Source organism: Equus quagga, chromosome 20 (assembly GCF_021613505.1).
Source record: "Equus quagga isolate Etosha38 chromosome 20, UCLA_HA_Equagga_1.0, whole genome shotgun sequence".
NCBI lineage: Eukaryota > Metazoa > Chordata > Mammalia > Perissodactyla > Equidae > Equus > Equus quagga.
The window spans coordinates 13,173,805-13,187,859 of NC_060286.1; the positions used below are offsets into that span (position 1 = coordinate 13,173,805).

The following is a 14,055-nucleotide window of genomic DNA, read 5'->3' on the forward strand; positions in this document are numbered from 1 at the left end:
CCATTGATGGATGAATGGGTAAAGTAAATGTGGTATATATATATATACAATGGAATATTGTTCAGCCATAGAAAAGAATAAAATCTTGCCATTTGCAACAACATGAATGGACCTTGAGGGCATTATGTTAAGTGAAATGGGTCAGACAGAGAAAGACAAATACCATATGATCTCACTTATATGTAGAATCTAAACAAAACAAAAGAAAACAAAACAAGAAAAACAAGCTCATACGGATTGGTGGTTGCTAGAGGCAGGGGCAGAGGGTGGGCAGAATGGGTGAAGGGGGTCAAAAAGTACAAACTTCCAGTTATAAAATGAATAAATCATGGGGATGTAATGTACAGCATGGTGACTATGGTTAATAATACTGTATTGCTTATTTGAAAGCTGCTGAGACAGTAGATCTTAAAAGTTCTCATCACAAGAAAAAAAATTTTGTGACTAGGGTGACGAGTGTTAACTAGAATTATTGTGGTGATCATTTCACAATGTGTACAAATATTGAATCATTGTGTCTAACACCTGAAAGTAGTATAATGTTATATGCCGATTATACCTTAATAAAGAAAAAAAGTCCTATACAAATTCTTTCATAGAATAAAAAAGATGGAAAAAAAGAATAAAAATATGATAGATATCATGAAAAATTAAAAAAATAAGAAGATACAGGTTCAAATATGCTTTTTATGTTGAGCCAAAGTAACCCTCTGTGAAGCTTCCAAATTTGGAACCTAGCTCTATTCCATGAAACATGACAAAATAAGGCTAATCTTTCTACTATCTGTCCTTTGAATTAGTGGTTCTTGAATTTGGTGCACATTGGAGTCATCTGGGGAGCTTAACTACCAGTTCCTAGAACCTACCAGCAAAATTCGGATTCATCTTGTCTTGGATGTGACTTGGCATCTGAAGTTTTAAAACCTCCCCCTGCGATTCTAATGTGCAGACCACATTGAGAACCACTATTTGAAAAGAGCTATCTTGTTCCCAACACTTTTAGTCTTCTCTTTCCAAAACTAATTCTTTTTTCCTTCTATTATTCTGCATGACATAATTTCCAGATTCCCTCATCATCTTAGTCCCCTGAATATGCTCCGCTTAGTTGAAGTTGATCTTTAAATGCTGAACCTAGAAGTTCTCTAGTAGTCTGACCGGCGCAGAATAAAGTTGTCATTGTGATTTTTTATTCTTTGCAGATTGACTTGCATTAGTGTTTGAGTAACTGTGTGACACTGGTAGCATATGGTGAGCCTATAATCAACTAAAGCTCTTAGCTCCTTTTCACGTGAACTCATGCTAAACCGTGAATTCCCAATTCTGAATGTACAGAGTTGACTTTCTGAATTTCCTGATTTATTTTTTAATTTTTTTATTGAGTTCATAATAGGTTACATCATTGTGAAATTTCACTTGCACCTTATTTCTTGTCCGTCACCATATATGTGCTTCTCTTCACTCCCTGTGCCCACTCTCCAACCCCCTTCCCCTGGTAACCACTAAACTGTTTTAGTTGTCCGTGTGTTTGTTTATATTCCACATATGAGTGAAATCATATGGTGTTTGTCTTTCTCAGTCTGGCTTACTTTGCTTAACATAATACCCTCCAGGTCCATCCGTGTTGTTGCAAATAGGATGATTTTGTCTTTTTTATGGCTGAGTAGTAGTCCATGATATATATACCGCATCTTCTTTATCCAATCATCGGTGATGGGCACTTGGATTACTTCCATGTCTTGGTTATTGTGAATAGTGCTGCAATGAACTGATTTATTTTTGTCCTCAATAAATTTCATCTTGTTAGTTTATTTTCATTTGTTCTAGCTTGCTAATTTTTAACTGAATCATTATTTGATTATTCAGTATATTAGCCTAGGGTCAGGATTAGGGTGAGGCAAGTAGGGCACTCACCTCAAGGACAAAATTTAAGGGGCACCACCTCAGAAATGGAGTCAAATAAATTTTTTTTCAGTTTTATTGAGGTATAATTGACAAATAAAATTGTAATAAGTTTAAAGAGTCCACGTAAAAAATGGCTAGATATCTTTCTATCAAGAAGGAGGGAGAAAACAGAAGAGGAGTAAATAAAAATTCTGTAAGTTTAAAATGTATAAAAAAAAGAAACCCTTCCAAGTGATGTACTTGAAAGCACTTTGGAAAGATTAGTTATATTTTTTAAAGCAATGCACTAATTAGCTTATTTACACATGTCTTTGAGAAGATAATCTAAAGTAGTTTGTTCATCAGAGATCAGCTGTGTCTCCAGCCTGCTTAATAATCAGATAATAGTATAGTCTGGTGCTAAGCCCTTGGGTACTGAGAACTGCCTTCGGGAGAGGAGGATGCTAAACGGGCGGAGTTCTGGATCTCCTTCTCCTGACTGACTCAGAAAAAGTCTGTTTTTATTTGTTTTGCCTATTGGACTTATGCTTAAGATCTAATATAGTCTTAGACACTATGTGCTTGTATATATCTTGAGAATATGGGTAAGTAAATTAACGTGACCTGTCTATGGAAATTTTGGCAACCATGAGCGTTCCAGTATACATGAATTGAATGAATACTATGTTATCCCTATTGGAGATAATTAGAAAAAGATGGAACTGGAGGTTAAGAATAAGAAATGTAGGTGATTTGAATGGTAAATAGTAATAGAGGTGTTCAAAATAAAACTTTGGGAGAAATAAAATGGATAAAGGAAAATAAAGCTTGGTTTTAGAACTGCAAGTGGATATGTGTGTAAGGAAAACTGAGAGATCTGGGAAAGCAAGAGATGGGACCCAGGACCCTGGAAGGTGGGGATCTGGGGCGATGGGATATATAACTGGCATTTCAGGAGGGATAAGTGGACATTGCTGAGTTGTCATGAAATCAAAAAAACTGCAAAAACTAGGAAGAAAGATATGGTCCAACAGGGAAGGAAGACATTAATCAAATAATCACAAAAATGTAAAACTATAACTATTTTAACTAAGCATACAAAGGAGAGGTTTATGTTTTATTGGGTCTGTGTGGAAAAAATGGTCAAGCTTAGATCTGAAGGAGCTGCTGTACTGGGTGTGCATATCACCTCTTAGGGTGCCAAGTACCCCACAGTGAGTGCCCTCTAATTCCTACAAGCTATGTAGAATGTCACTCTTTCTGAATCAGTGTATCAAGAGGGAGGCATGTGGTGGTAGTGGCTAGCCATGACTTTGGCTGATTCTGAAGGCAATACCAGTGTGGTCTTAGGACCATTTACCTATTTGTTAGTTGGTACAAATCCAAGATATTTGACCCAGACGACAAACAATAGTGGAGATAAATTCCGTCCTACCATTTTTTGAGATGGTTTCATGAGTTTGGGTAAGTTTTCTTTAGTCCACTTCCAGCTGCCTTATTATTTGTGAATCTATGTGAATTAGTGGGGAGGGAGATCCTGAAGAGTTTCTAGGATAGAAAATGGAAATTCGTCATAAGTACTTATTAGTGGTAAAACAAAACTTTGGAGTTTTCTGGAGTCTATGAGGAACTAATAGATTCACATTATTATCTTTAGTAATACTACAGTGCTAAGCAAATACATATTGAATTAACGAACAGGAAAATGTTACATATGTACCAGAAGCTTTGAGAAATCATAAATTTACATTTCAGCACATTTATGATGTTTTATTCCAAGTAAAATTTTGGAAAACTTCTTTTTACATTAACCATATGTTTTATTTCAAGTTGGTGTGTGGTCACTAATGTAAAGCTTTTAACTTTCCTTTTATTCAAGAGCTGTGAAGTAACGAGGAAACTAGTAACAAAAATCTTGATCCAAATCCAGTCATCTCCACTTCAATGAGTGGTAATTCCATTCTTCCAGATGCTCATCCAATTAGTCAAGAAATCCCCTCAGCTCCTTTTTGAACTATATTTTTAGTTCAGTTACTTCTAATCGCCTGAGCTATTCTCTAGGTCAAGTCACCAACATCTCTTATCTGGACTGCTGCACTGGCTGACTTTACTTTCACCCTTGCCCCATCTATAGCCTCTTTTCCATTTGGGAGCTAGAGTGATTCTTAAAAAAAAAAAAAAAAAAAAAAAAAAAGAAGTCAGATTATGTCAGTCTTGCTCCTAGGTTTCCCATTTTACTAAATAAAACCTAAACAAAATACCACAGACCTAAGGATCTCATGTGATCTTGGCCTCTTTCTGGTCCTCTGACCTTATTTCCTGTTATTCTCCTCTTACTTCTTGTGTTGTGGCTACGTTAGCCTCCTTATTTTTCCTCACACACACAAGACATCTTCATACACTTTTGCACTTGCTATAATTGTCTCTTGCTATGCACTATTCCACTGGATATCCATGATTCATTTTGTCATCTCCCTTAAAATTTTGCTCAAATATTACTTTAGTAAAGAGGCTTTCCCAGACCACCCTACATAAAATAGCACTTGCTTCCATCTGTCACAGTCTGTTCCCTCATCCTGGTTCACTTTTCTTTAGAGCACTTACTATCTGATGTATAATATCTATTTATTTGTTTGTCTCTCTCTGTAGAATGTGGTTCCATGAGGAAAGGGTTTTGTTTTGCTGTTGTTCATTGCCATATCCTTAGCACCTAGGATGGTGCCTGGCATTTAGTAGGTCCTCAGTAAATATTTGTGCATAAATCTTAAGTGCATCCTTTGAAAGGAAGACTTTTTATAAAAGAGATGTCCACCAGATGGCATTGCTTTCAAACTTTATGTAATTAATGTCAGGGAGCAAAAGATAGATCTTTTCTGTTGTTTGCTCTAACTAGAAAAGATCTTTGTGATGAAGATTGTCACAAGAAATTGCTACGTTTAATCTGAGGCATATAGAATGCTACATTTATGTTTGGTTTTTGATTTATGTATTTTTAGATATCTTTTCTAAAATAAAAAAACATTTGGAGAAACTTATTATAGGAAATTATAGCATGTTGGTATGTAGATAGCATTTGGTACAGTTATTTAGCATGGTGACTGTGACTTGTTAGTTCATATCCCTGCATTGACCACCTTCCTTCTGAGGGGCCTTACTGGAAGGAGAGAGCAGTAATAAGTTCCAGGGCCTTTCACCACTCAAGCCACTAGTTGAAATCCAGCCCAGTGTGGGAGGAAGAAAGTCATTACTGTCTGTCAGCTGTTTAGGCATGGTTGCCAGTGAGTTAGGTACTCCCAATCTAGTTCCTAATCAACTGGGTGTCCAAGTTTTGAAAAACTTCACGTTTCTGGCAGATGTTACCATACCTATCCTGCTAAAAGTCGGTGGGTTCCAAGTGTCAGAATTTTTTAGCTGACTTCTCTGACTAGCACTAAACTCAGCAAATAGTTGCCCTAATCAAGAAATTTACACATTTTCCCCAAACCCTCAACATCTGCCTGTTCGGCGTTTGCCAGTGTCATCTCATTTCTTCTTGCTTTCATCACTTACCTCATTTCTTCCTTTTGTTCAATCCCTATGCCTCTCTCAAGCACTTCTCCTGAATGGTCCTTTGATCCATTTTGTTCTCACTCTTTACACATCTTTACTCCTAAAGTAATTTTTCTCTTCCTGTTCAACCTAATGATGTTTTTCTTTTCAAGTTGTTCAAAATATACTTTAAAAAAAGTTATTGACTTGTTTTCTTTTATGTCTCTCTTTTCCTGTTTTAGATTTTTCTCTTTCTCTTCTGATCATGGCATAAGTGAGAGACTTATTTTGTTTATCTCTTTAAAGTTCTCAGCCTCTTCTTGGAACTCACTAACTATGTAGAAATGAAAACACTAGTCTGTTGTACTTTTGTGTCTTTAAATGGAATGTAAAGTATAGGATGGTTTTAGTGTTTACAGTCCTCCCTCCCAGTTCCCCTTGGATGGTTAATTACTGAGCTGATAAAGTATCATTTTAAATAGGAGACAGTTACATGCAAAGATTTACATTTTTAACCAGAAATACTTGAAATTTCTAGTACTGCTCTCCATGTCATGTACTATTTATGATGATAGTTGCATCTGTTTTAACTTGCACTCTCCTACGTTTGGCCTACCCCATGTATTAGATCTAGCTTTGAGGTCAGCGTTCAGTGTTTAGAAAATCATTTTTTGTTTACTAAGGAAATATTGGACACCATCCGTTTATTTGGAAAATAATTTCCTGTTTACCAAGGAACTGTTGGATAGGACTTTGTATGTAATAAGTTTTAATTGAGAAAGCATATTTTTCTGGCCTGAGACATGGAGACTTACTGATATCTGGTGATTAGAATGATAATGTCTATATTTGTTCAAATATATTTGTTTCATTCATGAAAATGAAAGCACTTTTCTTGTTTACTAAACATATCTTATAGCTGCTAGTCAACTTATCATTTATAAAAAAACATATTTATTCCCAGAAAGATAAATCTCAGAGACATTGTTGCTTGCTCAACATTAGATGAGTTCTAAAAGCCCTTGCTGGTCTCATGCTCTGACTGCTAACCTCTTTTACTGCTTGTAAAGGAGACCTTTATAAGTCCAAAATTGTATATTAAGCCATTTTGCTTATACCTGCTCTATTGATAAGGCTTTTTGTTCTAGTGTTACTTGTGGCTTATGAGTTTCTTAAGTAAAATTTGTTAAGGGTTCAGCATTGTGGCCTTAAATATCATTGACTATTTTTGCTTGTCCTATTTTTTGCCCCCCACAGACTGGTTGAGATAGCAGAATCTCGTTTTCCCAGCTATTTTAACAATGAAGACAAATTACTTTTGACAAGCAGTAACGTTCATCTTTACCGGGAACTCAGTTGTGATGAGGTTCTACAAAGGTACACCATTTTAGATTTTGGTATTTTAGTAATACTTTGAAGATTTTATTTTTCATGTTTTTAGCTTCTGAGTGGAAAAGAAAGTCCCTACATATTAGGATTATGGGAAATAAATATTGCCGTGTTCTTCTGTTCTTACTGCAGCCTATTGGTTGAAATATTTCTTTAAGAATGAAAAAATATTAAACAAAATATTTTAGATTTTATTAATTAAGTGGAGTATTAATTATCTGTTGTTCCACTAACAAATTACTGCAAAGTTTAGCAGCTTAAAACAGCAAACATAGATTATCTTACATAGTTTTTGAGGATTAGGTATCTGGGAGTGGCTTAGCTGGGTGTTCCTGGATGAGGATTGCTCAAGAGCTCACAGTCAAGCTGTTGGCCAGGGCTGTAGTCATCATCTCAAGTCTCACTTGGGACTAGAGAATCCTGGAGAATTTCAAGATCACTCATGTAGTTGCTGGAAGGCCTCCCTTCTTTCCTGGATGTTAGCCAGAGGCCTCTGTCCCTCACCATGTGGGCACTCCATAGGGCTACTTAGAACATGGCAACTTACCTCCGCCAGAGCGAGTTGATCTGAGAGAGAGTAGGCAGGTGAGAGAGAGCCCAAGATGGAAGCAGTAGTCTTTTATAACCTACTCTCAGAAATGACGTACTGTTATTCCCTGGTACAACAAGGGAGGGGACTCCACAGGGGTGTGAATACCAGGAGTTGGGCATAACTGGGGGTCATTTTGGAGACTGGCTACCACAAGTAGTTTTACTCTAAAATTGGAGCTTTAGCAGTATCATAGGAGAACCAAGGCATAAAACTAAATGAAGATATTTTGGTCTGTTTCCAAGAGTGCAATATGTATAGAAGAACTGAAAATAAGTTATGTTTATTAAATACTTGCAAGCATTACTGTAACTTAGGGAAGAACAATTTGTTGTTTTTAAGTTGGTTAACCTTTGCAATGCCTCATTTTTTTTATTATATCTTAAATTTATCCACTATTTTACAAATTCTGCTTTTACAGGGTTGAATCTTTAGAAGAAGAAATTATTTCAAAAGGAGTTAAACTTGTGATTATTGACTCTGTTGCTTCTGTGGTAAGAAAGGAGTTTGATACACAACTTCAAGGCAACATGAGAGAAAGGAACAAGTTCTTGGCAAGAGAAGCAGCTTCCTTGAAGTATTTGGCTGAGGAATTTTCAATCCCAGTAAGTTTTCTTTTCCTTTCCTTTCTTTCCTTCATATTAAGTTCACTGACTCATAGTATGAAATAATATAATTAGAAGGAAATATAAAACAGATGACTTTTTAAATGCAACACAGTCTAATTGCTATAGCAGATATCACCATCTTCTTAACTTTGGTCATTTGTTGAGATTATTTTATCTTTTTCAAATTTGAGCCTGGAGCAGATTTAAATGTTGTTTTTAAAAGTTCCTAAAGTCACTCCTTTTCTTTGTTCTCATTCTTTACTCTTTGTACGTGTTTTATGTTACTTTTGTCACACTGAGATAAATATTAAGTATTAAAACTCCATGAAATTGCCTGGGTCTGTTTCTATACAGTTTTTTTTAATGGAAGTAGATGTCAGTTTTGTAAATATTTTAGGTTTAGATATTATGTTATTGTGTTCAGTGCTGTTTGTACACTGTAGGATTTGGTTTGTTTCAAATGGCCAGAGGTTGACTATTATAGTGTGTGTGATAGAAATGAAAGTGTCAGTAAGGAACTCTTGAAAGATTACTGTTGACATGATGTTTAGTAGTGGGAGTTGTGATCAGGAAATCGGAAGATGAGGGTATATTGCAAGCGTTTGTGGTGGGTGAGCTATAAAACATAAGTATGTGCTAAAGTTCCATTCCCATTAGCAGTGTGTGGGAGGGTTCCACTTGTTTTGCAGCCTCAGCAACATTTAGTATTGTCAGGCTTTTAAATTTTAGCCATGCATTATCTCAACTGAAGATAAGGAAATTCCTTAAACTGAGGTAAAATTTAGTTATGATTTTATAATTTTTAGATTTGTGTTTGGAAAATTAAAATCTTGGATCTTGTTAATGTAAAGAATATGTACCAATAGTGTAAACTGCTACACAGCCTTTGAGATTTATAAACCCAAGCAAGAAGTCAAGGGAGAAAATGTGGCATACAAAAAGTACTACATATTTTAATGGCTTTGTAAGTCATATTTTGGATTATATGATGTAGTTCCTAGTGAAGTCAGGTGCTATAAAGTTTATCCTGGATGATGCTCCTCTTTAAATTTTATTGTAGGGGGCTGGCCTGGTGGTGCAGTGGTTAAGCTCACACGTTCTGCTTCGGTGGCCCTGGTTTCGCCAGTTCGGAGCCTGGGTGCAGACATGGCACCTCTTGGCAAGCCATGCTGTGGCAAGTGTTCCACATATAAAGTGGAGGAAGATGGGCTCAGATGTTAGCTTAGGGCCAATCTTCCTCAGCAAAAAAAGGAGGATTGGCAGCAGATGTTAGCTTAGGGCTAATCTTCCTCAAAAAAAAAAAAATTAAATTTTATTGTAGTTGCTTAAAATGATAAATTCACATCCATGTATTCCATAGTCAAGGAGAATAAGGGAATTTAAAAATATTTTATAGAGTTACTTCATTGAGTAGAAAAGTTAAGTATATATGTTTATTTTATTAATTCTTACTGTTGCCTGACTTAGTTCTGTGTAAAATATGAAAATGCACTTTTTAAAAGTTATGTTTGCTTTTAAATAATAATTGTAGGCTAATGCTTTTCTGTTTTTACTAAGGCAATTTATTTTCTTGAGTGAGAAAGGGCCTCTGCTTTTCTTTGTTTTACTAGAACCCTCTGAAAGAATAGTTACTTAGTATCCCCCGTCTCTCTGTCTTTACAGTTTGTTTTTCTGTTTAGAGGTAAATGCAGAGTATAATATGTACTTACACAACATAGGGTGGTATTGGTTTTTATGACAAGTAAGTATTGAGTTTAGAAGGCTTTTGAAAAATACTTCCTTTAAAAAGTGTCAGAATTTTCCTGGATTACTTACCTCATTTAAATGGAAAATCATAAATTTTTAAGTGTTTATACCATGCTTTGAATAGGTGCCTTCATATTGAACTAACTGTTTTTAAGAAGTATGTCATTATCTGGTTTATACACCTTTCAAGTTAGTAAACCTTCTACCTCCTTGTAGTTCCTTAAACATACCAACAAACATTCCTACCTCAGGAAGTGTTTGCTATTCCTCAGCCTGGAATATTCCTCCTCAAAACATCCATGTGATTTGTTCTTTCCTGTCACCTGATTAGTGAGGACTTCCCTGACCATGTATTAACCACACTCGTTGCCTCCTCCTCTATATTACTATGCTTTGTTTTTCTCCATCACAGTTTTCACTCTCTAGCATGTTATAATAAGTTTATGTTTATTGTTTGTGTCCCCTCAACCCCATAGAGTGGTTACAGGAATTCTGTCTGCTCTGTTCATTACTTTATTCTCAGTGCCAGGAATAGTGCCTAACACACAGTACATATTTTTGAATGTATGAATTGCAGATGCTGCTTTTCATCTTGGACTTGAATTAATCTTATATATATTGGTACTGAACTTAAACTTTAATATTTGCTTTTAACCCTGTTTTGATCCTATCTTAATGTTGTGTATTATTTCTAATAGTAATAAAATATAATTTTAGTTGGTAAGGTGTCTTATCATATAGGAGCTGTGCTCAGGTTACACTGGCATCTTGTAGGAAGAAAAAGGAATTCTTAAGAGTCTTAAACTTGGAAAAGGCTTTAGAGATCTAGATAGTATCAGAGAGCCAAGAAGCAGAAGAGATTCTATCTCACTTTAGTAAACTACGATGAGTAAATGTCTGGTGGCCTCTGAGGTTTGGGCAGGAATCCAAGCATTCCTGTGGATTCCTGGCTGTGAATCTGAGATGCTGGATAGGGCCAGGACCATGCCTGGCATTTTTACACAGTCTAGATATCTTTTCATTCAAATAAGAGTAAAGAGTAAGACCAGTTTGAGTAGTGGGGTGAGTACTTTATAGAATTTTAAAATTTCTCTATAGTTAACATGCAGTGCTTTTAAAATGTGGGGGAAGAGCTTAAAAATATAATTTGTACTTAATTTTTATTGTCACATTGTATATAAGTTTGTGTATGTATTTATGTATGGTTGTATGCAAGCATGCCTGTGTGCATGGAGATTTCAACCTCCTCTCTCAGTAATTGATAGAACTAATAGACAAGAAAGTCAGAAGACCTGAATAACACGATCAACCAACTTGATCTAATTGACATTTACAGAACATTCCACTTAATGCCTGCAGAATATGCATTCCTTTCAAATACACATAAGATATTTGCCAAAATAGACCATATTCTGGGCCATAAAATAAACCTCAACAGATTTAAAAGATTGAAATAGTACAAAGAATGTTTTTTTGACCACAAGAGGATTAAACTAGAAATCGATAACAGAAACATGTCTGGGAAATCCCCAAGTATTTGGAAATTAAACAAAAACTTCTAAATAACCCATGGGTCAAATAATAAATCACAACAGAACTTAGAAAATATTTTGAAGTAAATAAAAATGAAAATACAACAAATCAAAATTTGTGGAATGCAGCTAAATCAGTGCTTAGAGGGGAATTTATATAATTAAATGGTTATATTAGAAAAGGAGAAATGTTTCAAATCACTGACCTAAGCTTGTAAAAAAATAGAAAAAGAGGAACAAATTAAACCCAAAGTAAGCAAAAGGAAGGAAATAATAAAGATAATAGCTGTTATCAAGAAATTGAAAACAGAAAACAATAGATAAAAAAGCCAGTGAAATAAAAAGCTGATTCTTTGAAAAGGTCAATAAAATTGATAAAACTCTCCCAAGACTAAGAGATAAAAGGGAGAAGAAACAAATTAGCAATATCAGGAATGAAAGAGGAGATATCACTATAGATCCTACAGACATTAAATGAATAATAAGGAAATGTTATATGAATAACTTTATTCCAGTAAGTTTGATAACTTAGATGAAATGGACAAATTCTTTGAAAAACATGAACTACCTAAGCTGACCGAGGAAGAAATAGGTAACCTGAATAGTCCTATATCTGTTAAAGAAATTGCATTTGTAGTTAAAAATCTCACAAGGAAAACTGTTCAAATGGTTTTACTGGTAGAATCTATCAAACATTTAAGGGAGAAATAATATCATTTCTCTATAACTCTTCCAGAAAATTTACAAGAAAACTACAGACTAATGTCCCTCATGAACATAAACACAAAAATCCTTAACAAAATATTAGCAAATTTGATCCAGCAATAAATAGAAAAGATAATACATCATGACCAAGAAGAACTTATTTCAGGAATGTAAGGTTGACTTTGAATGCAACATTCAAATATGAAATTCACCACATCAACATATTAAAAAAAAAAGATCATTTCAGTAGATGCAGGAAGGAAAAATAATTGACAAAATTCCTCAGCTATTCATGATGAAAACTCTAAGCAAACCAGAAGTAGAAGGGAATTTTCTCAGCCTGATAAAGGGCATCTACAAAAAAACTACAGCTGACATCATACTTAATGGTGAAATACTGAATTCTTTCTTCCTGATATTGGGAAGAAGGCAGATGGCCCACCGTTACCATTTCTAATCAACAATGTATGGTAGATCCTAGCTGGCATAATATGGCAAGAAGAAAAGAATTCAAGTACATTCAAGTTAGAAAAGAAGAAATAAGACTGTCTTTGTTCATAGACAATCTAATATTGGTGGAAAATCCCAAAGATTCTACCAAAAAAAAAAAGAAAAAGAAAAACTGCTAGGCCGAAGAAGTGATTTTAGCAAGTTGCAGGGTAAGAATATATAGAGATTAATTGTTTTTTTGTATGCTAGTGATGAACAATTAGAAATTGAAATAAAAAACCTGTACCTTTATAACAGCACCAAAAACGTGAAATGCTTAGTGATAAATATAGCAAAATATATGTGAGATTTTTATGCTGAAAACTATAAAACATTGGTGAGAGAAATCAAAGAAGACCTAAATAAATGGAAATATACTGTGCTCATGAACTGACTACTCAATAGTGTCAAGATATCAGTTCTCTCCACGTTGCTCTAAGCATTCAGTTATACAATCCCAATCAAAATCCCAGGAGGCTTTTTGGTAGAAATCCACAAGCCGACTATGAAATTTATGTGGCAAAGCAAAAGATCTAGAATAGCCAAGATAATTTGTAGAAAGAGTATAGTTAGAGGTCTCATACTCCCTGATTTTTAAGACTTACTATAAACCCATAGTAATTAAGACAGTCTTGTGTTGGTGATAGGATAGACACCACATCAATGGAACTGAATAGAAAGCCCAGAAACAAACCCATAGATTTAGTTAATTTTGAACAAAGATGCTAAGGTAATTCAATGGGAAAGGGATAGTTTTTCAACAAATGGTGCTAGAACAGTTGGATATCTGTATGTAAAAAACAAATAAACAAACCAACCTTGACCAATTACTTGCACCATTATAGAAACCTAACTCAAGATGGATCATACACCATAACATAAAACCATAAAACTTCTAGAAGAAAACATAGGAGAAAATATTTGTGGCCTTGGGCTGGGCAAAGATTTTTTAAATGAGGCAAAACACGTGAACCATAGAACGCATTAACATTTTATTCTTTGAAGACACTTTTTAAAAAATGAAAAGACAAGCCACAGACTGGGAGATAACATTTTTACAACTCATATGTTAAAGGACTGGTAACTAGAAATATAAAGAACTATCAAAACTCAATAACAAACACTCTAACTTTAAAAATGGGCAAAAGATTTGAATAAAGACTTCAGCAAAGAAGATACACAGATGGCAAATAAGCACATGAAAAGATACTCGAAGTCGTTAGTCATTAGGGAAATGCAAGTTAAAATCACAATGAAGTACTACTACACACCTATTAGTATGGCTTAAAAAACAAAAACGCTGACAATACCAAATGCTGATGAGGATGTGGAGCAGCTTGAACTCTCATACATGCTGATGGAAATGCTAAATGGTATACTAGACACTTTGGAAAACACTTTGGCAGTTTCTTGTAAAGTTAAACATATCCTTTAACTAGGTGACTCAGCAGTCTTTCTCCTGAGTATTTATTTACCCAAAGGACTGATAGATATCCATGCAAAAATCTGTATGAAAATGTTTTTAGTAGTTTTATTTGTAGTCTCCAAACACCAGAAACCACCTGAAGGTGCATTACCTGGTGAAGGG

At 34.8% G+C, this 14,055-nt stretch overlaps 1 protein-coding gene across 10 annotated transcripts in view; it reads left to right on the forward strand.

Moving 5' to 3' along the window:
- Positions 1-14,055, forward strand: part of LOC124231003 (DNA repair protein RAD51 homolog 2) — a 560,668-nt gene that overhangs the window by 33,409 nt on the left and 513,204 nt on the right. For all 10 annotated transcript variants that reach the window (XR_006886344.1, XR_006886345.1, XM_046647615.1 and 7 more), the window contains 2 exons: positions 6,667-6,786; positions 7,809-7,992. Coding sequence is in view for 8 of the 10 variants with exons in the window: in XM_046647615.1 (XP_046503571.1) it covers positions 6,667-6,786; positions 7,809-7,992 (304 nt within the window). In the remaining 2 variants the exon portion in view is untranslated. The remainder of the gene's footprint in view (positions 1-6,666; positions 6,787-7,808; positions 7,993-14,055) is intronic.